Source organism: Equus asinus, chromosome 11 (genome assembly GCF_041296235.1).
Source record: "Equus asinus isolate D_3611 breed Donkey chromosome 11, EquAss-T2T_v2, whole genome shotgun sequence".
Classification (NCBI taxonomy): domain Eukaryota; kingdom Metazoa; phylum Chordata; class Mammalia; order Perissodactyla; family Equidae; genus Equus; species Equus asinus.
Window position 1 is genome coordinate 55,264,271 of NC_091800.1, and position 24,270 is coordinate 55,288,540.

The 24,270-nt window shown below is 37.1% G+C and overlaps 1 protein-coding gene across 1 annotated transcript in view; it reads right to left on the reverse strand.

The window, feature by feature from the left end:
• Positions 1-1,633: 1,633 nt before the first annotated feature.
• OBI1 (ORC ubiquitin ligase 1) overlaps positions 1,634-24,270 on the reverse strand; it is a 37,759-nt gene continuing 15,122 nt past the window's right edge. Inside the window, exons 4-6 of the mRNA XM_014852304.3 lie at positions 23,668-23,916; positions 20,020-20,108; positions 1,634-4,369 (exon numbers count right to left, since the gene is read on the reverse strand). Of these exons, the coding sequence (XP_014707790.1) occupies positions 2,854-4,369; positions 20,020-20,108; positions 23,668-23,916 (1,854 nt within the window). The 3' untranslated portion in view covers positions 1,634-2,853. The remainder of the gene's footprint in view (positions 4,370-20,019; positions 20,109-23,667; positions 23,917-24,270) is intronic.

Below are 24,270 nucleotides of genomic sequence, written 5' to 3' on the forward strand. Positions count from 1 at the left end.
GGTAGGTCCACACTCGTGATCCAAACTGGCAAACCCCGGGTTGCCGAAGCAGAACATGCGAACTTAACCACTGCCACTGGGCTGGCCCCTAGTGCTATTTTTAAATTCATCTAAATCTCAGAGTTAATGTGAATCTTTATAAAATTAAAAGTGGCACACACACAACTCCCATCATTGAGCTTCCACTTAGTAGTAGAGTTAGATCCAGGAACATAGGCAGGAATTAAGTGCTACTTGAAAAGAAACATGCTAATATTTCCAAACTACTACTTTAAAAAGAACCCTTGGAAATTTCAAAGCCATTCATTCTTTGGCTTACAAATGTGAACTCCCATGCATGGAGGAGGAAGGGTACAAACTCTGGAGTGAGAGGCCCAGCTCCAAGATATGGTTCTATTCCATTCCAGCTGTGTGACCACTAATGCTCAACATACTTGTTTGTAAACTAGGTATGACAGTTCTTGTCTCACACAGTTTGAAAAAAGGATTAGATGAGATACAGGTTAGGAAAGTACTTAATTTCAATAAAAAGCAGTTTTTGTTTTTTTTAAAGTGTGTATATAATAGACAATTAAAAATATGTGAGACCATCATACTTGACATGACATAACAGATTATGGTAAAGAGTACAAATGAGAATGTATGATTAAAATCAGACCCTGCACAAATTATTCCCTTCAACTGAGGAATTCATAGGTTTAATTTAATATATGAAGTCCTGTGTTGGGAAGGATGGATTAGTGTCTCTGAAGCACCTGGGAAACATGCTGCTCCAATCTAGGCACTCTCACTCCGGTCAGGCATTAGTAAATCATGTTACACTCTGGATTTCCATGGAAGAGTGCCAGTACATATTTAGATTACAAACCGACACATTCTTGGTAAAGAAGAATTACAGACAGAATAAGAGTGAAGCTCACACCTAGATTTACTCCATTAGTTCAGAAAAATTTTAGATTTTTACCCTTAATAGCATTTCAAATGTATAACTACACTGTCAAAGATAAACTGCTAAAATCTCTGAAGGTATCCATTAGCTTTAACATATCAGAAAGAGAAGACAACATACTAATACTTATTGGAAAATACATATGATAAAACAAAAATTATGCTTTATAAGTAGGGGAATTTTTGGCTCTTACTACTTTTCAAAGTGGAGGACATGATTCTCCAAATCACAAAAGTGACTTGTTATACTTCTATGGTTTTGTTGAATCCTTAGAGTCTATTATAACAGGGGTCAGCAAATTTTTCTGTAAAAGGCCAAACAGTAAATATTTTAGGCTTTGTGGGCCATGTGGTCTCTGTCACAACTATTTAACTCTGCCGTTGCAGGGCAGAAGCAGCCAGAGATAACATGTAAACAAATGACTGTAGCTGTGTTCTAAGACTTTACTTAGAAACACTGAAATTTGAACTTATCATTTTCCTGTGTCACAAAATATTCTTTGGATTTTTAAAAACCACTAAAAAATGTAGAAACCATTTCTAGTTCACAGGACTTTCACAAAAACAGGTGCAGTCCAGATTTGGTCCATACGCCACAGTTTGTCAACCCCCCATAAGATCAATTAAAAATGATAAGGTTTACTTGTCTTTATAGGCTAATTCAATAGCAAGACAACATCAAGAATTACAGTGCTTATGACATCTTTTATTCAATTCACATAGAAAAGCATGCAGTATTAATGTAAGACAGTACAGTATTAATGTAAAATGTTCAGTGCACATTAGATAAACAAGTCATTAGCATACAAACCATTTTTAAAGGCCCATATAGGCACACCAAACATGTTTAGAATAATATACTTTTTCAAAGCCTAAATTAAAAATTGTGCTTAGCTCACCTACTCTCACCTCGTCAACACTTCATGAAAAAAAAATTTTGTCCTACATAAAAGATATTCTATTAGCCAACTGAAACTTCTTTTTCTTAAGTAAGGAAAACAGTGCAAGCAAGAATGCTACCACCATGCACACAGAGTTTCCACAAAGGACAGTAACATGCAAACAAGAACTTCATCACTCCAAAAACAAGCTTCCCAGGCGTGTGAGTGGATCAAGAACTTCGCAATGAGCGCTTCTGCACCTGCATATCCAGAACAATGCAGCTACCACGTTTAGGCTTCTCCAGACCCAACCGTTCTATGCCTTCCTTCCCAAGTAGGCTCAAATTCTGATTGTTAACACACACAAAAAGATAAACAAATGAAAGCTACCTGACATAAAACAAATATTTTCATATAGAAAATGTATTCTTTCATACCAGCAAAATATGAATTTTCACAAAAACTGGACAAATGTTAAAAATGCATAAAATCTAGAAAAACGTAAATGAATACTGGAGTAAGGTTAGAGTGCTATTTCTCCACCACCGCCTTGCATAAAAGTTAGGCCATAACTAAATATAAATAAAAAGGGCCAGGCAAAATAATTTCCACTCCAGGAAAAGCTTTAAAGAAACTCAAGTGTCTTATGAGCATGTGTAGACAACACTAAAGTTTTATTTAAGAAATCCAAGTCCTGAAGACAACTGAGGCTCATTAACAGGCCATTGTATCTAACAGTTAAATCAAGATTCAAGAAAACATAACATACCCAAACCAGACACATATACTATTAAGAAGAAACCCTCTCCCTATCCTTTCTGGTCAAAAAGACCCCCAAATGAAAAAGAACTCTTCAAAATGAACAGAAGTATTCTGGGAACAGGATAATCCACCATTCTGATTTGACACTTGACTAAAGATTATCAATTCAAAATTGTACAGAACTTTTATGAGGGGAAAACAGTAACTTTAAAAACTTATATTCCTCTCAGGACAAAAACATAAATGACAGCTTTCTAATGAGTCAACTTTTAGTTGCTTTTGATGGGCTGGCATTGGAAAGACTGCTCTGGATTTTTCTTTTCGTTGATTGATTCACATTTTTATTCCTCTTTTCAGGCACAAAGGAAGTAGACCAAGGAGACTGAAGCTGGTTATGAAGACCATGCATCTCTGAGGACATCTTAAACAAAGATGACCCAAACCTTTGATCTTCAAATAGCCGGTGTGAACTGCTTAACAAAACACCCTGGGAAAACTCAGTCTGAAACAAACAGCTTGGGGGTTTGATTTCATTAGTTCCTGGGTTAGAACTGGGATGGAGTGAAAAATCTTCATTCATTTCTTGGTCAGAGGGAGAGAGGAGAAAAAAAGAAGTGGGTTTCCATCCATTTCCATTTTCTAACTGATCAGTAGTTAGAGAACCTTTGGAAAGGTTTGGCTTAGTTCTTTCTTCCAACTTATCTGATTCCTCAAGAAATTCACTGCCTTGAGACGACTTGGATAAACCATCCAAATCCACCGACTTAAAACCGTTATTGCAAGGACTCTTGCTGTTGTCTGACTCTGACATCATTGAATCCAACTCAGAGATTTTGTCAAGGTAAGCTGCGTCCATTGATGCTTCGCTGGATGTTCTTGTCCGATTCATTTCAAAAGAGCGAATAGAATTCAACCTCTTGGATAAACATGAGCCTGATTTCTCACTCAATTTTGAAGAAATTTCTCCAACAGAATTTGCTATTGTGTTCCCCTCTGAGCTTTCAAAATCCAAGCTTTGGGCATAGCTTGTGGAACAACAATCCCAAAATCCTGTCTTTGGGGAAGTAAAACAGTCTGATTTCTTTTCATTTTCACTTCTATCATCTTCTGAAGAATCTTTATTACAAACACTTGAAGAATCACAAAAATCATCAAACACCAATTTTCTGAGATGGTTTGAGTGCTTTTTGGAGCCTCCTGCTTTGACCACAGAGCTCTCTCTGTTTTCTGGAGTACTGAGCTGAAGGCAACTCAGGGACAACGGAGTACAAGGAGCTGGAAGATCATAAAGTTCTTCATCTTTGTAGGGGACACAGTCACTTGGCTTATTACCCCATTCTCTTTCCAAATAAGTATCCATACTTGTATCTGTCACATCTAACATTATTTCCACTTGTTTTTGATATAGGTCTTTGTTCTTAGAACAATTTGGTTCTGTTTTGCTGATGCCTTCCTGTCTGGCAGAACTGCTAGAAGGCTTTGCCAGGTGAGAACTCGAGGTGGATGAGCCAAGCTGCTTTCTGGCACCATCACCTTGATTCTTTGATGCCATATCCTCCTCGCTGCATTTGCTCCCCTTGCCATCTGTAGAAAGTGTTCTCTGGCAAATGGAATTCATAGCTTCCTTCTCTTCACTTGAATTTTTTAGCTGTGCAATTTGAGATTCTAATTCCTCTATATACTTATCACTTCGTTCCAGGGCTTTCTTGAGGCGATTGGTTTCACGTTCATATTGTTCTACTTTGGACTGAAGAGCAGCTACTGTAAACCTTCCAAACCTGCAAGGAATGGAAGGATAGTTAAACTTACAGTTCAAGCTTTTTTCTCTCCTTTTTGAAGTTTAAGAGTGCAAATTGTCTCAGCCCATTCAAATTTCACCTAACAGTGACATTTCAGACCATTCAACAAACAGGACAAAAGCAAGGCCAGATGAAGTATCTTCAAAAAGATAATGTACTTCCTCACTTATATAATAATAAGCATATGATAATAATGGCAAAGATCTAACAGAATACTTTTGTGGTCAAATCAGACTACTGGTAGCAGAGAGGCAGAAACTCGCTAATGATTTCCCTTACAAAAGCTAGCTCTATCAATTCAGCTCATATATGCATGAAGAGTTATCCCCTAAAACAATGGCAAAGATTTATGATAACATTTGAACAGTGGTCCACATCTTGAAATATTTACATTCAATCATTTTCCTATCGTACAGCAGTGTTTTACAATACATTTCTTATACAATGTCACCTTGTCAAACATAAAATGCCAATTTGAAATTCAGAAATCTTAGCAGTCCCAGCAGGGGTGGTTTTAAATACTTATTTGGACCCTTTCAATTATAGCCACCCTTGATCTGAAGCTTTTACTTGGCCTTTCTGAACACTGTGCTTTAATTCATTTCAGCTCTACTTCTTTTTGGCATTTTACAACTGTATGAGACATCAATCTCATTTCTTCCAACTTTGAAATACAAAGTCAGTGCTTGTGATTCCAATATATTACACATAGGAACATTTTCACATTTTCTGAAAAAGAACATTTTGGAGAGTAACTGAAAAAGAATATATCAAAAACTCACTCCTTTTACTTGCGATTATCTTCTTTTCATTATTCCCTTAAAAACAAATACTGGGTTCAGCTGAGAAAATAATTCTTGAGCACCTACTATGGGCTGGTGGTATATGTGGAGCTGGGGAATACAAAGATCAACAAGACTGTCCCAGGTCCAAGGAACATAAAATGTCCACCTCAAATTCTATTTGACCACCAAGGAAAATTCCATTTTTCAGGAAAATGCTTCTTATGAGACAATAAACATGAGCCTTATGTTATAACCCCATGCAAAATAACTTCTCTCCACAAAAGTTCTTTTAAAGAGTCTTTTCTTAATCATCTTTTTGTGTGTGTGTGAGAGGAAGATTCACCCTGAGCTAACATCCGTTGCCAATCCTCCTCGTTTTTTTGCTTGAGGAAGATTAGCCCTGAGCTAAAATCTGTGCCAATCTTACTCTACTTTGTATGTGGAATGCCTGCACAGCATGGCTGATGAGTGGAGCAGGTCTGCACCCAGAATCCGAACCTAGGAACCCCAGGCCGCCAAAGCAGAGTGCGTGGAACTTTAACCACTTGGCCGTGGGGCCAACCCCTTAATCATCTGTTTGATGACTTAAATACTGACCCATTTTGAAGAATTCAGGGATTGTCTGTTGGGAGAAAGGTACTTGAGAAGCTGACTTCTAAAAATTGTTTTTATCTATGGGTTTATCTTTTTCTTTCTTTTTTCCCTAATTTTAAAAACAATTACAGTTAAGAAAATGTACTAAGTATTAAAGAAAACTATAAAGGAGAAGGAACCAACAGTAACTGCTCCTCTTAGAGTTAACCACTATATATTCTATGACTAGCACTCAGTGCCCACCACCTCCTCCTAAGCTGTAGCCCAATGCAGTCTGCAGCTCACTCCCGACACGATCCCTGCTCTTGTCACTAATGGAAAAAAGCAGGGGCAAAGGTAAATATAGATTCATAAAATCTTAGGGTTAAAAGGGCCTTTAAAGACATGTTACTGAATATTGATCTACTCACTGCAATTAACTGAACTCCCAGAAAGAGCACACGCCCTTCAACCTCTAAAAAAAAAAAGTAAAAACCATAGGTATAACAAAAACATCAGCTACAATAATAAACTTCCCTGTTTTAACAACAAAGTTTACTATTATGAGTATCTGGTTAAATGAATGAAGGGAGTTTTTCCCTCTTTGTTAAAGAAAAGAGTTTTGGTTTGTAAATGTAGCATTTGACACAGCTGTAGTTTCCACAAACAAATTTTAAAAAGTGGACAAAGATCCTTAAGTGCATTCAGCAAAAATGTTTGTGAGCTCTTGATTGTAACTACTCTGACATAACGAAATAACTCATATATTTTTAAATGGAAAAACTGTGTAGCATGTTTATTTAATGCAAACAGCAAAAGTGACAGCCTTAAATTTGCTAAGATAAAATTTGTCTTTTCTTAAGTGCAATTTTTATAATGAAGGTACCCTCAGATGAAAATAATAAAAAATTTTAAAATCAAAGTATCTTACTAGATAGTAAGTCAGCTGCTACCAAAGGATGTCCTTAAGAACTCAGAGCCTTACATAAGGAAGACTAGTAACAAATAAGAAATGCTTCCCAAAATATTAGCAGCATCTATTTCAAGTTTTAGCCTGGAATTTCAAACATAATGTCATTTTAAGATGCTACATTTGTCCCTAATTTTTTTTAAATAATGTTTTTAAAAGAAACAGTTCTGAGTTGAAGTCAAAATGATAGCCCTAACTGTATTTTTTGTTACTTAGAGAGAAAAGTGAAGTCCATGAGAACTAACAACAAAGGCTAGCAACAGAGTATATGAGAGGAAAATATGAGAGCCAAGAGCAAGCAGAAGTCACTGATGGAGCTGGGTGTTTTCTAAAAGGTCACTGCCCTCAATTCCCCAAAGTTCTATTTCAATACTTTACAAGTCTATAATACTTTGAGTGATCAGACCTTTTTACCATGCTAATAAGGGATCCGTGCTGGTGGGCAACTAACGAAAATGTATAGTGAAAGCCATGGAACTGATCAATTAATCAATTCATGTATTTTATTTGTTTTCTGTCTTTTTCTTCCCCATCGGAGTATAAGCTCCAGGAAAGCAGGGAGTATGACCATCTTATATTTACTGCAAGCTCCCTAGAACAATTCCTGGTATACAGCAGTCCCTCATTAAATATTTCTTGAATAAATGTTATTTTCTTACTTTAAGATACATCAATGCCTTACATCAAGGCAGAGCCAACCGGATAAGCCAAGGTCCTCGGGCAGCTTTTACATCTTTGAGTTATGAGTCACTGTATTACTAAATTAAGTGTTTCATACATTTGACTGTTTCTTTCTTTTCACTGACCCAAGGAAAACAAAAGAGAATGACATATACACAATACAGTTGGTTTTTTTTAATTCAGGCTTGCTGCTCTACACTGCTCCAACCAAAAGAACTTCCACTTTCACCTTAGCAAAAGAATGCAACCAGATGGAATTTCTGAGATAGGTATTAGGGATTTTCAGCTTACCCTAGATACCTATATATTAAATTTGGAAAGGGCAATTTACTTGATCATATAGAAAGAACAATCAGGAACACATATGATGCTATCCTTCCAAGGAAGAAGACAATGAGGATAAGAGTTTATTTAATTTGGGTTTTAATAATCTGTTATTCGCACTAACTCTGGATGTTTCCAAAGTACATAACATTAAATGAATCAATGCCAAGGCAAGCCGGAGGGATTTCTAACATCATTTACTACACTTCCTTTTCCTGAGCAAATTTCAAAATGGAGTATTTTTTGTAAACATTCCATTAGAGACCAAAAGGCTTTGATTTTCAAAGTAGCAGTGATGGTCAAAGCCTTCATTATGTAAGAGAAAACATCGTAGTGCAGTTTGGGAGCTGCAACTGATATGGGAAGTGTGTTCTGTTAGAATCTAGGAGAAGCTTAAAGAATTTTTCATCTTGCCATGTTAGCTGATGTATGCATTCTGGTTGAGGGCTCCCCTTGTCCAAAAAGCTACAGAGGTACAAGATTGTTCCTGTCCACACTAAAAGTAAGAGCAATGAAAGTCTTATTGGTTTGACTTTTGAGGTATTATAACTAGAGTAAGGGCATCTCTAAGAACAAAAAGTTCCCAAGACCACATTTTCTCATAGCCTGTCATACAGGAGAAACAGGATGTGTCTGTGTCTGAAGGGGGTGAGAAGAAGGAAATGTGATAAAAGAATGCCAGAACCACGTATCAAAAGAACTAACCTTTAGTGCTATGCTGCCATTAACTAGCTGTGAAAACTTGAACAATTTATTTTGCCTCTCTAGTTCACAATAGCATTCCTAACAAAAGGGATAAATGCAGCATGCCCAGTGGGCTGCTGCGATCACCAAACTACAGAAACACTTTGTGGGAGGGGAGCCCACTGCCTCCCATGTATCTTTGATTTTATATCTTTTCCTTACTTGCTCGCTGAGGTAACAGTGAAAACAATCTTTGTATCTGAACCAGCTTTTGTGATCTGGCTTACCTGATAGATTTTCAGTGGTGATGTCCTTGCTGTATGTGGGTCCGATAGGCACAAATGTCAGTTACCACAGTTTAGTTAAATAATAACACCAGTCACTTAACAACATGGTTCAAATTTACCACATTATATTAACTGTGAGTAAGTGCATAAAGAAAAAACTTAACAGCTAGCTTTTCAGTTCACAAAATACTATATAAGTAACAAATACGCATCATGATCAGTGACCAATCAGTCACTGTGCATTTGTTATTAGTTCACACACAGACAGTAAAACACGTATTTGTGCTGCCACAAGACATTTTAGAAAAATGGATAATCAAAAGACAGAACTGGCCAACAAAGAGGAAGGTGAGCAAAGAAATGAAAAGTGATTAACACTAGAAGTGACATTAGAATGAAATGTAAATGTAGTTTATAGAAGAATAGCTGATAGTGGGAATGTTGAAATTGTCACCATTCAAGAGACCCTAGGCATGCCAGAGGAACTCGGGAGAGGCAAACTTACTGACAAATGAGAAAAGCAATTGTTACGAAAAGGATAAAGATGTCTAGAGGAAATGACAGGCAAAAAACTTCACATTAAAGTAAATAGAGATATTTCACGACACTGAAAGTACAAAGGATAAAATGTTGGAAGCTGATGCAAACTTAAGAGTATGACAATTCATCAAGGTGTTAGAAAAGATGCTAGGTTCATTAACTTGATATGTCATAAGTTACATGATAAGAAGGCAAGTGTTTACAGTCATGTGCCAAATAACGATGTTTCTGTCAACAACAGACAGCATATACGACAGTGGTCCCATAAGATGAGTACCATATTACTGAGATGCATAGTAGGTTATACCATCTAGGTCTGTCCCTCATTCAGGGCTATGCCGAAAGTAAGTGGCAGGAATAGGATTTGAGTTCAAGTCTGTCTGAGTCCAAACACTATGTGTGAAATCATATGAAGTGCTTGAACATGAGATTCCTTCTTAAGTAATATCAGTAACTGCTTATACTATGAAATAGTGTAAAATGCAAGCTAGGTTTACCAAGTACAAAGTTTGTATACACAGCCAAGGGACTAGCAGTTTTGTAATATTAACTAATACATATATATGCTAACAGAAACATGGAGAGGAAATAAGAAAACAAAATGTGGAAAGACATACAGATATATATGCAAAAAGTTGATAAATATTTATCAAACATCTACTATGTTCTAGACACAAGTTCAAGAATATTTTGAAACTTCCAAAGATTATTTATTAATGTGGCCTTGCAGGAAAATATAGCACAGACAGATCACCCTGGCAAATGCCAACTAAAGAGGGTGGGTTTTTTTTCCTTTTTTTTTTTTTTTTGGTGAGGAAGATTGGCCCCAAGCTAACATCTGTGCCAATCTTCCTTTATTTTGTATGTGGGATGCTACCACAGCATGGCTTTAGGAGCAGTGTATAGGTCCATGCCCAGTAACCAAAACTGCAAACCCCAGGCCGCCAAAGTGGAGCACACAAACTTAACCACTATGTCATCAGGCCAGCCCAAAGGGTGGCTATTTTAACCAGAGATATAAGGACTAAGTCTGAACCAGAACCATGAACCGAAAGTTCCATGTTTAAGAGTGCTAAGTATAGAAAGCATAGATGACCACTTTACCTCATGCACAATCAACAGGCATCTTCAACTACAAGGAAATGATGCTACTTACAAGACATCAGCAAAATTTTAAATGCAAAATTTTAGGCCCTATCCATCACACAGGCACTTGTCTCTGAGTCTAATATTGAAGAAGAAAAAAACCCAAGCTGTGTTATATTGCATCTTAGTTGTCTCACAAAACAGAAAGTACTTCAATATTTGCAAGAATAAAAAAATGCCACAGTTTCCCCCTTGGAGACAAAGATCACATGGACAGTGGAACTCGACAAAGAATTAAAGCCCTTGGAACCATTTCTCCTCCCTCTACCTCCCAAAGCACTGTTTAAAAAGTAAGGTAGAGGCTTCTTTGCAAGCTTTCAAATGGAGAGCAGAATTTAAATATAATAGCTCAGGAGCCAGCCCCCATGGCTAAGTGCTTAAGTTCGCGTGTTCTGCCTCAGTGGCCTGGGGTTCACCAGTTCAGATCCTGGGCGCGGACCTATATACCACTCATCAGGCCATGCTGTGGAGGCATCCCACATACAAGAACTAGAACAACTTACCACTAGGTATACAACCATGTACTGTGGCTTTGGGGAGAAAAAAAAAAAAGAGGAAGATTGGCAACAGATGTTAGCTCAGGGCCAATCTTCCTCACCATAAAAAAAAAAAATACCTTTAAAAAAATAAATATAAATAAAAATAATAGCTCATATTATTAACACAGTTTTAAAGGAAGTTTGTGTGTTATAACCAGGCACTTGTAGTTAAATATTGCAGTGCTGAAAATTCCTACTGAGATACCTAGAAATTCTTAATAAAAACTACCTGAGTGTTGGGCAGCATATAACTGAAGAGGGGCAGATTCCCTTCTGCGTAAGTCTGTAAAAAGGGCTGAACCATATATATATTCACTGCCTGTGAAGGTGGACTACTCTTTCTACTGCGGAATAAATTCCATTCTATTTCATCAATATATTTCATTTCAATTCCATGCAGAAATTCCCTAATTTCCTGCCCCAAAAGAAATGATCAGCCTTGAAGTTTACATGACATCAACAGGGATCCTAATCTTTCATGGAAGGAGAGAAGCTTAAATGTGTTATTTTGTATCTCTTTACAGTTCTAAGAGGAATAAAGGACTTACACCTTTTCCCAAAATATAATAACCTTAACAACAACAACAACAAAGTCTCAACAGTCTAAAAGACTACAACTACTGTTGGGTAAAAAAAGCATATTTAAAAACCTCAGGCCTAGCATCTACACATTTTTCACTATAGTTAAATCAATCTCTTTGTCTCTCTCAATATGAGGAATAGTCTGAAACAAAACAAAACAAAAAAATAACCAGCCACTTTGTAAATATTACTCAGATGACAGTTACTGAGGACTAATGTAGGCTGAGGGGCTATGAGGAAAGAAAACAAAAGGAATAGAAGACATTATCCTTGTTCTCAAGCAGTTGATAATCCTTCTGACACCCTTGTTGCTTAGTCATTAGCATGCATTGCAGGCTCCTGAAATATCTTATCAATACAATAAAGACAAGCTGACAGAAAACTGCAGTAACTGTCCATCCCCAATTAGCTGAATATCCAGAGAAGGGCCCCTCAGGCGGCTGAGGAGCCTGAGCACACCTAGCTGTCATAGTCTGGCCCCAGGGTAACATCAGGCTCCCCTGACAGTCTACAAGTTCCCCTTCCGGGAAAACCAAAGGGCATAGCGGAATCAGTCATGGATCAGGCTGGGGTCAAATACTAGGAATCATGGCATTTGTCACAGCAGAATCGTGAGAAACAGAAAAGGCCAGCATAGGTCAAGAAGCCACAACAGCCAAGGCCAGCAAGACCAGAGGTGTTGCTGAGGATGGTAATGGCATGTCCAGAGACACAGTTTAGGAAGATCAGGCCTGTGAACCGGGAAGGTGCCACAGCTCAGACTCAGTAAGTACGGAGACACATAAGGGCAGGAAAACCCAGTTCAAGTAAGGAGATCAGACAAGATCTTGTCCAGGAGCCAGGCAAGCCCTAACATCGCCTTCTTTTTTCCCCTTTCTAACTGTCAATCTCTGGTACAATTTAGGAAAATTTCCGGAAATCCCTCTCCTCTCCAGACTGGAGAAAACGCCAGGAATCTGACTTTCTGCCCTCTTAAACCTTTAGTACTTTAAGTTTCAAGCAAGCTCAAAATCTTAATTCTCTGGTCAGTTCCCTTCAAGCAGCAACAGAGGGTATTAGAGTATAAGGGTCCCTTCCTTCTGCCAGGCCCCAAAGAAACACATACACACACACACGTATATGTATTTTATATAGACACACATATGTGTACATTTTAAAAAATATGTCTTAGCTTCAAGGAGGTGGTGTATTAACTGAGCGTGACAGTCATGTAACTGGTCAGTATAAAAAGTGTTCCTTAAAACAACATGATATAAGAACAATGGGAATAACAAGAGGAAAGTTCCCTCTGTCTAGGGAAATCATGGAAGGCCTTACAGGCAAAGCAACAACTGGACTAGATTTCAAAAAATGGATAGGAACTAACCAGGCAGAATAAAAAAGGAGAGGCTAATGGGGAGGACCAGGCAAGCCATGAGCAAAGGTACAAAGACATGTCACAACATGGCAAATCTGGCCCAGTGAGAATTCATGGCCAAAACAGGACAAGAAGGGGGAGGCTGGAGAGGAGGCAAGAAGGCTAAGCTGAAGTCACATTACATACTGCACTAAGAAATCTGAGCTTTAATTTGTAGGCAACAGGAAGTCACCAAAGGTTATTAAGCAGAGGAGTAAGATGATCAAATTTATATTCTAGAATTCAGGCAACAATAAGGCAGATGCTTGAGAGTTGAGTAGAAAAGAAGAGCAAGTAGTTGAAGGTTGTTAAAATAGGCTAAATAAGAAATCATGTGGATCTAAACTAGTGGGAATGAGAAGAAGATGGATCATAGAGGCATTTAAGAGGTAGGATGGAGAGAAAATAATGAATAAGCAGGTGTGGGATGAAAAGAAGGGATGGAGAAACATAGGAAGACGGAGGTTTTTATCTTAGGCAACCAGATGAGTAGCAAAGCCATTAAGGAGGATCGGAACAATGCAAGAGGATAATCAAGGTTTTGTGTGGGATGGATAATGGATACAATTATTTAGAGAGACACTTTTACCAGTTCCTTGTGCTACAGATGTTGTGCCAAGGACATAAAATTATTTCCTTTATTCCTTGCAATTACACATTATCCACATTTTACATAAAGAGAACGATGCCTCCAAGAGGTTAAGTAATTTATCAAATATTTATCTATTCATTTAATTATTCAACAAATATTTATCAAGTACTGAGGTTTTGCAAGTGAAGGAGATAGGCAGCAGGATCCTTATCCTTGTGGAGCTTAGAGTTTGGAATGGAGGAGACAGACAACAAACAGATCAGACAAGTAAACAAACTAGATAATTTTAGACAGTGATAAGGGTTAATAAGACAATAATACTACAACATTGGTTGAGTATTAACTATGGGCTCTAAGAGCATGTCAAGTTTTAATTCATTAAACCCTCTCTACAACCTGTATGACAGGTATTACTATTGACTCCATTTCATCAAACACAAAAACTTAGACACAAACAGCTTAAATTATCTTTCCCCAAATCACAGAGCTACTGAGTAGACAAAGCCAGAGCTCAGCCCTAAGGAGTCTGGCTCTGGAGCCTGTGCTCATAATCATATGCTATACTGCTTCACCACACCATGATTTTATTATGATGATATCACAATAAGACAGAGAAAGGAAGGAGAAGGTGCTGAAGCAGAGGGCTTCTTAGACTGAATGTTCAGGAAAGGCCTCTCTGAATCTGTTGACAGAAGGAGAAAGCCACATAAAGATCTGGAAGCAGAACATTCTCAGCAGAGGGAAAAAGTCCAGCATATTTTAGAAACAGAAGAAAGCCAGCATGGCTGGTGCAGGATGAGCTGGAGGAATAAGAACGAGATGAAGCGGAACAGGTAAGTGCAGACTAGCTTGTGAAAAATCTGGATTTTATTTTAGGAAAACAATGGATAGTTTTAAGTAGGAGATTTAAATAATTTTATTTATATTTTGTAAAAAGACAATTTTGACTATGGTGAAAATGAATTGGGTAGGGGAAGAAGGGGCAGAGTGGAAGCAGGGAAATTTGAATCCAGGTACCTGTCTCCAGAGCTAAGGATTTATTTAACCACTATGCTTTGTGGTGAATTTAAGGTATAGGATCTCCAGTGAAGTTATAAAATGGACAGATGGAAACATGAATCTACAGTTCAGGAGAAACGGCAAGGCCAAAGATTTATACTTTATTTTCTTATCTCTGACACACAAGTAGATGATTATTAAAGCCATGGGAGTAGATGAGATGGCTCAAGGAACACACAGTAAAAAGGGAAGAAAGCCTAGGTCATAATCTATGAAGTCTATTCGTTCTCTTCAGTGGACTTCTTTTCATATACTAGTAACAGGAAATACTGCTTATTGTCTAGAGAGCGTCTGGAGCCTTTACCTCCCCCAAGAAGGAGCTGGAGCATGGGTGAAGAGTGGTCCATAATGCAAGCCTGGGGGTTGCTGTGCAGTAAAAGAGCTGCATGCTGGGAGACATTATCAAACCCATAGATCTCACTAAAGGAACAATGACAAGAACACATAACATTCTCGAATACATATTTATAGAAAGGAAAGCCATTAATCCAATTATACCAAGTTTGATGTAAATGACTTATGGAGTTTTGTACATGGAGCTTTATATCCTATGCTATTAAGGTGAGTTAGCAGCTGAGGGGAAGAAAAGCTGCCCTGCTAAAGCCTCATAATAGCTGGCAACATGGCACCAACCCTGCATAGCATGCCCAAGGCAAAAAAAATGGCACAAGTGAACAGAGAGATCTCGGAGAGAGGGCATGGAACTTCCAAATGCTTTACAAGTCACTTCTTCATACCTCTTCAAGCTAAAAAATCACTAAGGAACACTTCTAACTCTATCAAAGACAAATATATCCACATTTCCTGGCACAGTTTAGGAACAGTAATTAAAGCCAAGGGAATTTAGGAATATGAGAAATGCAATACTAAAGTCTTCCCTTCAGCTTCTCATTCTTGTTGTTTCTTACCACGTGGGGGGGTGACACTCTTGGCACGCCCCACTAAATACAAGACTAAGAAGGCAAAAAGCTTATAGCAGAGATTGATGGATGTAGTGGAGTTGTGCTAACCAGCTATTAAAGTAAGGTGATGACGGTCACAATGGAGAGAAGTGCAAATTACATACAGGACTTCTGCTCTGATGAGTTTGAGAAGGAAGCCACCATGTTTCTTGAGAATGATGTGTGGCTACTACTGGAGACAAAGGAATGAAGATGAGGGGACCAGTGAGTACTCCTAACAGCTCAAGCTGTTTCCTCTTGCTCAGAATCCCTTCCTCCTCAGTGAAATCTCCATCCTTCAAAACTCGGCTCAAGTCTTGCCTGTACTCTCATCACTGCAACCCACTTGCCATTCTGTGAATCAACGTACTGCTGTCTCTGCTACTTGGCTTAGCATCTGTTTACTATTGTTTCATATGTTTTTGTCTCTTGCCGTCATTGGATTATGAGCTTCCTGGAGGTAGGGACCGTGTTTTTTGGTTTTAATTTTTTATTATAAAAATGTTCAAGCATTCACAGAGGTATAGGGAATAGTATAACAAACCCTCATATACTTATCACCCACATTCAACAATTATCAAGATTTTGCCTCATTTTCCTTATATATATCCTTTTTTGTTAAATATTCTATAATCTATATTTTAGTATGCATTTCTAAAAGAAAATACAGACATTTTCTTAAGTAACTACAATACCTAAACAAAATGGTATCATCTAACATCTAATTCATATTCAAATTTATGTGATTCCCTCAAAAATGACTTTTGACATTTGTTTTGTTATTAATCAATATCCAAACAAGACCTTAGTTCTCTTAGTTCTCTTTCATTATAAAGCAGGGCTCCTCCTCTCATTTGGACAATGATTTAATGAAGAAAACTAGTTATTTTTCCTATCGAGTGTACCATATCGTAGATTTGTCTGTCTGCTTCCTCATAGTCTTAGGAGCCATGTTTTTCATTCATTTACTCAACAACTATATATTAGGAGCAGAACATGAGCTAGAATGTTAGAAAATGCAGCGACTACAACAATGAATACAACCCTAGTCCTGGCTCAAACAGAAGAAAGCCATGAACAAATAATTACATACAATATCAATTATTAGCAATTGTGATATGTGCTAAGAAGGGAAAGTGCAAGGCAGTAAGAGACATTATAGCAAGGAAACCTAACCTACTTTAGGGGTCACGAAGAGCATTTATTTTGTATAGTTCAAAGCACCTAGTACAGTGTTAAGTAAATAAACATTCAGCATTTCTGGGTTGGCTGGCAAACTAAGTTTTTTTCTGATATCAGCCTTGTAAATCAAAGGACTATCACCACCTCTTGAGTTCTGAATATCAAATCTGATTCTCTCAGGAGTCAATGTTAGAGAAAACTGAAAGGGCAAACAGATGGTTTCCTCTGGGTGAAATAAATTATTTTAGAAGAAAAAGAATTATTCAGGAAGTGGCTACATAAAGTCAAGAAAAGGATCACAGTTTCTGAACTGCCAGTTTAGATATTAGAACAATGAATTTTTTTTTCTTTCTGCTGAGGAAGATTCACCCTGAGCTAACAGCTGCTGCCAATCTTCCTCTTTTTGTATGTGAGCTGCTGCCACAGCATGGCCACTGACAGATGAGTGGTGTAGGTCAATGCCTGTGAAGTGAACCCAGACCACTGAAGTGGAGCACACCAAACTTAACCACTAGGCCACCAGGGTTGGCCCAGAACAATGAATTTTTGACAAGGAACAGAATGGACATTATTGAAACCTAGAAGAACATGCTTAGTAGGATATCTGCCATACTGCTCAAAAGGGCTTTTAAGTTAAAGCTGAGGAAGGAAAAATATCTAGGTACACTTTCAGATTGGATATAATGGAGGGTAAAAGAAGAGAAAAACAGTAGGAGAGAAGATAAATGATAAACCAGATCTTCATTTTAAAAGATTATAGCACTGCTCTTAAAATATTATGAAATGTGTTACTTTTATACAATACTACCTACCTGAGACCAATGTAAATGTTTAAGTCCCCCTTTTTCACACCAGATGTTAGTCTTGTTTTGGGGCAACAGAATGATATTTGTTTGAGTGTCTTGAAAAGAAAGACCTTTTGCTATGGACTAAACTGTGTTCCCCACCCCCCAACTCCCCCCCCATCAAATTCATATGTTGAAGCCCTAAACCCTAATGTGACTATATTTAGACTATACAGGGTCTTTAGGAGGTAATGAAGGTTAAATGAGATCATAAGGATGAGGCCCTAATCTGATAGGACTGGTGTCCCTATAAGAGGAAGAGAAACTAGAGCTCACTCTCTCTGACATGTGAAGACATAGTGAGAAGGCAGCTGTCTGCAAGCCAAGAAGAGAGCTCTCACCAGAAACTAAAACTGCTGAGCCTCCAGAACTGTGAGAAAATAATTATCTAACCTTTAAGCCACCCTGACTATATTACTTTGTTTTGGCAGACCAAGCTGACAAATACATCATCCTAATTTTTTTCCCATTAGTGTCTAAATTTTAAAGCTCTCTCTTCTGCATGATTTGTAGAATATGATGCACAACGTGAAGGATACATCAGAAACTAAGGCCATGTATATAAAAAGCATACTTTGACACCTAACCAAGTAGACAAGAGAAAAATAATTGGTCAATGCACTTCCTAATCAAGAGAATGAAATGAAATGGGTAGGTTTTATTTGCTTGCGTTTACTTTTAAACTCTTAAAGTTTCATATTCTTTCCAATACAAATAGGAACTCTTCTCAGGTGAACCAGACCTCAGTATTTTCAGCTGTGGTCAGCTTCTCTCTGAATCCCACTTGGGTTTGGTGATGCAGAGCAAACAAAGCTATAAATCAAATGCAAGCATTTAATACCTCAATGCATTGCAAATTGATCTGGAATGGGGGTCGGTTCAAATCGTTTTTAAGTGAAACTATTCCCTTCCCCTAAAGAGAAGGAATGGAAGTTAAAGATAGCAAATCCTAAAGTTATAAGGGATTCAGAAGCATGGCTGCTTGCTAGAATAGAGAGGCCAGGTTTCTTCAGGTGAGATTCCTCAGTTATTTATCAGGTTGGAGTCATGGATATTTAAACATATACATCCTGGTGGCTTGCATTAAATCTGAAATGTGATGGGCAAATTTTCAAGAAATAAAAGCTACAAACAAAAGAGCTTTAGTTCATTCAGCATGCTGTGGGAAATGGCTAATGGACAAGCATTACTATGACTGGCAAGGCGAGCTGCCAATAAATGAGAGGAGCAAAGATTCAAACCACCACATAACAGCAACACTTCCTAAGCTTATTTTACTAATTTTTCAAAGTAGGACATTATCTGAAGTGAAAGAAAAATGAGGTGGGAGGACACAAGGGAAGGAACTATTTAAAACTAAAAGCTATGCTTCTTTCTCTGTGTGTTAGCTATCCCTGCTTTGAGTAATTATGGTTTACTTCTACCATTTCCTGATACCACACTTGGTTCTACTGAAGGCAACATTTTCTTTTTTCCAAACAACAAACAGAGAGAGTGATTCTGGCAGAATAAATTTCCATTGTTTGCTTACGCCTGCCTTGTCCTTTCCGACTAGGAAGAAATGACGTCTAGCGGTTGGATGAGAAGAAAGTGTGGAGTTCTGATATGCTACCCCTCAGAGAGGGATGGGGGCCAAATTCTCTTCTCACTTATTTTTTTTCCTAGAAGAAGAAAAAGAGCAAGCGCTGTCTCCCATCTTTTCTCCAACTTGAACTCTTAACTCTCAACTGTTTCTTATAATTTTAAACAAATTAACGGTGAGCAAGTCAATACTTGTAATCTTTTACCTTCTGGAATGGAATGAAAACTATTCCATCATAAAGGAAGATTAAATTCATTTAATTGTATAGTTCAAATCAGTCCAAAGTTCAACAAATAATGCCTATTCTACATAGGCTTTTTAGTATAATGGGTAGAGTAATAGTGTAAAGGTTTTCAGTGTAATGTAATGAGCACAGACTCTGGGCTGGACTATCTGAGGTTACATTATATTTCCACCACTTACTAGCTGTGCAGATTTAGATAAATTAATTTAATCTCTCTATGCTCTGTTTCCTCATCTGTAAATGGAGAATAATAGTTCTATATCCCAAATTGTGTACCTGGCAAAGAGAATACACTGTATAAATATTAACTATTATTAAGATTATTTCAGAAAACATCTAAAAGGCATTATGTTAATCTCCCTACTCTTGGTTAGTACTACTAAACAGTATACACAAAACCAAGTGAAGACTGACCTGTCTTAGGTCACATAAAACAATCCTCTTGCTAATCAGATAAAGAAAAAGGATAAAAATAAAATCCTTTCCCCAAAATTACCCTTAACTGAGACTAAGATTAAACCAATAACAGAAGTACACACTTTACTTTTAGAGGCAAGATATTCTACTTAAACCTACATGCTTCACTCAGAGTCAAATGAAAAACACATACTATAATACCAGCTTATTCTAAAACATTGATATAATCTGAAACATTGCTCTATGAGCAAAATACATACTTCTGGGGTGATCTGTTATCAACTTCAGCCTTCAGTCGTAAATTCTCCCTCACCAGGCCACCATTTTCCAATTTCAAATTTTTATTTGCCTTAAAAAAAGAATTGAAAATAATTAAGCACAAGCTAAAACAAAAGTGTCTTGTAAAAATTATGATATGGGCCATCTGTAATTTTTAGAGCGATAATATCAGAAAACCGAATACCAGAACATGGCCTTCAGAAACTTAACATCACCACTAGGGATGACTTGTGAAACTGAACACAACCAAGAATTTTTAATCCATATTCCCCAAGCACTTTGCAAATCTCCTATCCAGGGAAATAAACAAAGCTATGTTAGTTAGCTTACAGTCATTAAGGGACTATACTAATGGCAAATATGGTTTTTTTTCCTTTTTCACATAACTGAATTCTCTAAGCATGGTAACATTATACCATGCGCAATTATTTGCTAAGAGTCAATTCTTGAGCTATGAGACTGATTTTCAGCTGCTTTTTAAAAATAGTGTTTTAGTGATAACAAATCTAATATGATTAAACCACTTTCTTTTTTTCAAATTTAATTTTTTTTATTGAGGAAACACTGGTTTATAGCATTATATAAATTTCATGTGTAATCATTATATTTTGATTTCTGTATAGACTACATTATGTTTACCACCAAAAGTCTAGTTTCCGTCTGTCACTGTACAAACGGCCCCCTTTACCTTTCACCCTCTTTCTACCCCCATTAAATCACTTGCTTTCCTTCTTCAAAATGGTTTTCCTAAATGCCCTCGCTCGTTACTTCTGGGACTCTCAAAATTGGGTTAATGTTTTCTAACATATTCTATGGATTCTCTTTTGATGAGAAAAAATTCCAAGCATGACTTTCTTTTTTGAATTGTACAATACCTAAAAATTGCCTAACAAAATGTTAATTGCTGAAAAATCTGGAGTCTAAATATTGATTCTGGACAGCCTGAAAAGCAGTGTGCCCACATTTGAGTCTTCTTAACAGCTACTTTCTTTAAATTCCCTGGTCACTGCATCTTTGAATTCCAAAGAAAAATGACTCTCTAGATGAGAAACCAATTTCACTGACCTGTCAAGAGAAATTCTCTTTGACTAGAATATTAACATTCAAAGTGAATGGGTACAAGAACTATTGTCAACAAAAAGGTTTAAACCAAGAAGACTTAAAAATAGATTTCAAAAATTTGACGAATGTTTTTGACTAATTTCTAGACTAGCAACTATACTACTTGCCCACCCATACACAAACACCCCAAGAGGATGACAAGAGAAGCAGGGCAGAGCACACTCTTTTGGGCACAAAAAGCCTAACTTTCTCACTTAGACTCATCCAGGTTCCTTTTGGGCTCTGAGCACCTGCTTATCTTCATGGTTGCAAACTAACCAGGATTGTGGAGGGTTAATTCTTTAAAAGACTGATAAACACCATTACTGCCCTTCTGAAGATCTAAGTAAGGAAAGACATTTACTTCCTCACATACACAGACAATGAATTAAGCTCTCAAGCATAGCACCCTAAGAGGAGGCACTTAGTGAATGCTTTTTGATGATGATGACAAGCTTAAATTAGAAACTCATTTGATTTCTTTTCCCCATCCCCTCCATACTATATCGCTATATTTCAAGGTCCCTCACCAGTCCTGTGGCTCTTGAATATTCTCATTATGGGCTGGCTAGTTCCTCAACTAGCAGAGATATTTTCAAGTTCAGGAGGGTTGGTAGGTAAAAGTTACAAAGGGCAGAGTTCTGCCTATTTGTTGTACCTAAAAGAATAATGAAGACTTCAGCTTTTTTGCATTCTCAACACTGGTTGGGTGATACTAGCCTCATGACAGTTCAACTCACCTAGTTCTGGCAACATCAGAAAAAAAGTCTATTTCACTCATTCTAACTAGTCCTTTTTTCTGAATCTTCTGTACTCCTGTATTTGATTTATAGTATGTTATTAATTTGTACTCATATTCAAGTTTTGCCTCTGCAGTCCATGTTTTTTAATTCATTTATGTCCCGGTTTATTGCCTAGTACTACATAATACCATCAGCAGGCACCCAAAATGGGCTATTTAAATAACGCTAATAATTCTGAGGTCTCAGAGTGGCTTTGGGTATTGAATTTAACATGTGACCTTTAAAATAGCAAAGAAAAACTGTTTTGCATGTACTTTTCTTTTACATACATCCCTGATACCACTCTTATAAGCCCAGAGTAAAGTTTTCATACAGTGCCTCATACTCTAAGAAACATTTATTGCCAAAAATTTAAATGAAGTTTAATAACTACAAAAGAGACCGTATAGAACTTACTGATGGCTCAAAAAGAGAAAGAGAAGATAAAAGGGACAGGTAGATTGATATATACTGTAACTTCTCAGCTGTCTTTCCTTTTACCGCCCTCTTCAGTTCTTAGACAAACCAACACGCTAACATTGGCCATTAATATGCAAAAAAACTACACACTTCCCCTAAACTTGTAACAAACTCAGTGCAATCATGTCTGTAGTTTCTTTTTCCTCTGAAAGCACTAAGTTCCCTTCTTTGTCTCATCTCGGCCTTTTCTGAGCCCAAAAAGCATTTATTTTATATGTGGGTATGTGAAGATGGCTTAGTATTTACACTAAGTTGCAGATATTTTTCTGCTACTTAACCTCCCTGAGGATCTGAGGACCGTATGTGGTGGTACTTCTATAAAATATCATAGTAACTCATTAATGATTTCAGGAGGCAAGATTTAGTAATTTAGCACAGGAACAGTATTTTAATTACGTATTTAACAGCATTTAACCATGTAGATAGGTTGAATGGGTGGTTCAGGACTTGGATACCACAAAACCATCTCCATTCAGCATAACAAGACTCCACTATGGATAAACCTGAAGTCAAGCTAAAGGCTGGTCCCTTTGGCCAAGAAAGCTCTACAGCACTTGATGATAGCCTCTAGTGCTGATGGTATGGATCTCATCTCTTTTCCTAGACTGGAAAATCCTAGCGGTTTGCCTTTTTCACCTATGCTTTCTCTATCTTATTGGATGGATAGAAGAATAAGTGAAAAAAATGAACCCACTTCATAAGCCACAACAGTCTTTTGCAGAGAGTAGTCTAAAGCAGCTACCACAGCTCTCTTGGAACTAGTCATTAAGCCTTTAACTATTTACAACTTAAAAATCAGAGAATGGTAGTACCAGAAAAGATATGGTCCAAACCTTGCATTTTATAGGTAGGGAAATGGATATGTGTTTGTTTTTATGCATACAAGGCAATCACTGACAAAGCTTAAAAAAAAATTAAGGCAAACCACAAGGAGGGGAAATAGAAACACATCCTTTAAACTGATGTCACTTCTACAAGAAGATGCAAACTCATATAGAAGGACTATAGAGTCTCCAATTATAGTTACAAATGGAACCATCTGATATGTCTTGGCAGCTAATGACATTTAAGGAGAAAAAGTTTTCGTATTGCTTATAAATGCTCATCCAGGGATTTCTGTCCTTCCTCCACAAATCATCTAATGATGAGTCAAGATAATATGGCTATTTATACCTTTGAAGGTACTTAAAATATTATAGAATTTTAAAAACAACACAATAGAATTTTAAAAACTATAATAGAATTTTCAAAACAACCATGACATACCTCCTTTAACTTATCCACATCATCTTTCACTTTTTCATAGATTTCATTAGCTGTTCTAAGTTTTTTTTTCCACTCTGCTACAGTTTCTGGGTCAATTTTACTTGGATTATCTGCAACTGGATGTTTGTCTTCATTTTGGTTGCCCTGCATCAAGGTTAAAGGATCCAGAATAGTCTTGATCTGTGACTCCAAGCTGAGATTTTTACTCTTAAGTTCTTCTACCTCTTTTTGCAGACAATCTATTTCATCCTGAAAAGCATTGCATAGCCATTAGGTAGACACAGACACTAAACACATTCATATGCTAACTGAGGCTAATGTGTTTTTAAATTTTATACTCAAAGTTTGGTAGATGAACAGATTCTTTACCCATCAGAATAGTTTTGTAGTCAGAAAGTCACCTACAGTTCAAATTCTGAAAACATATTTTGACTTTGATAAAAATTGGCATTTTCATTGCTTTCATTTTAAGTCAATGACAGTTTGTGGTTTTAAAAAAATTAAAATGTCAAATCTCTGATTCTACTTAAGATAGCCAGAAAACAAAAAAAGTCACATGAATTCAACAAGGAAGTAGATTTCCTCAGAAGAAAATTCTTAGGC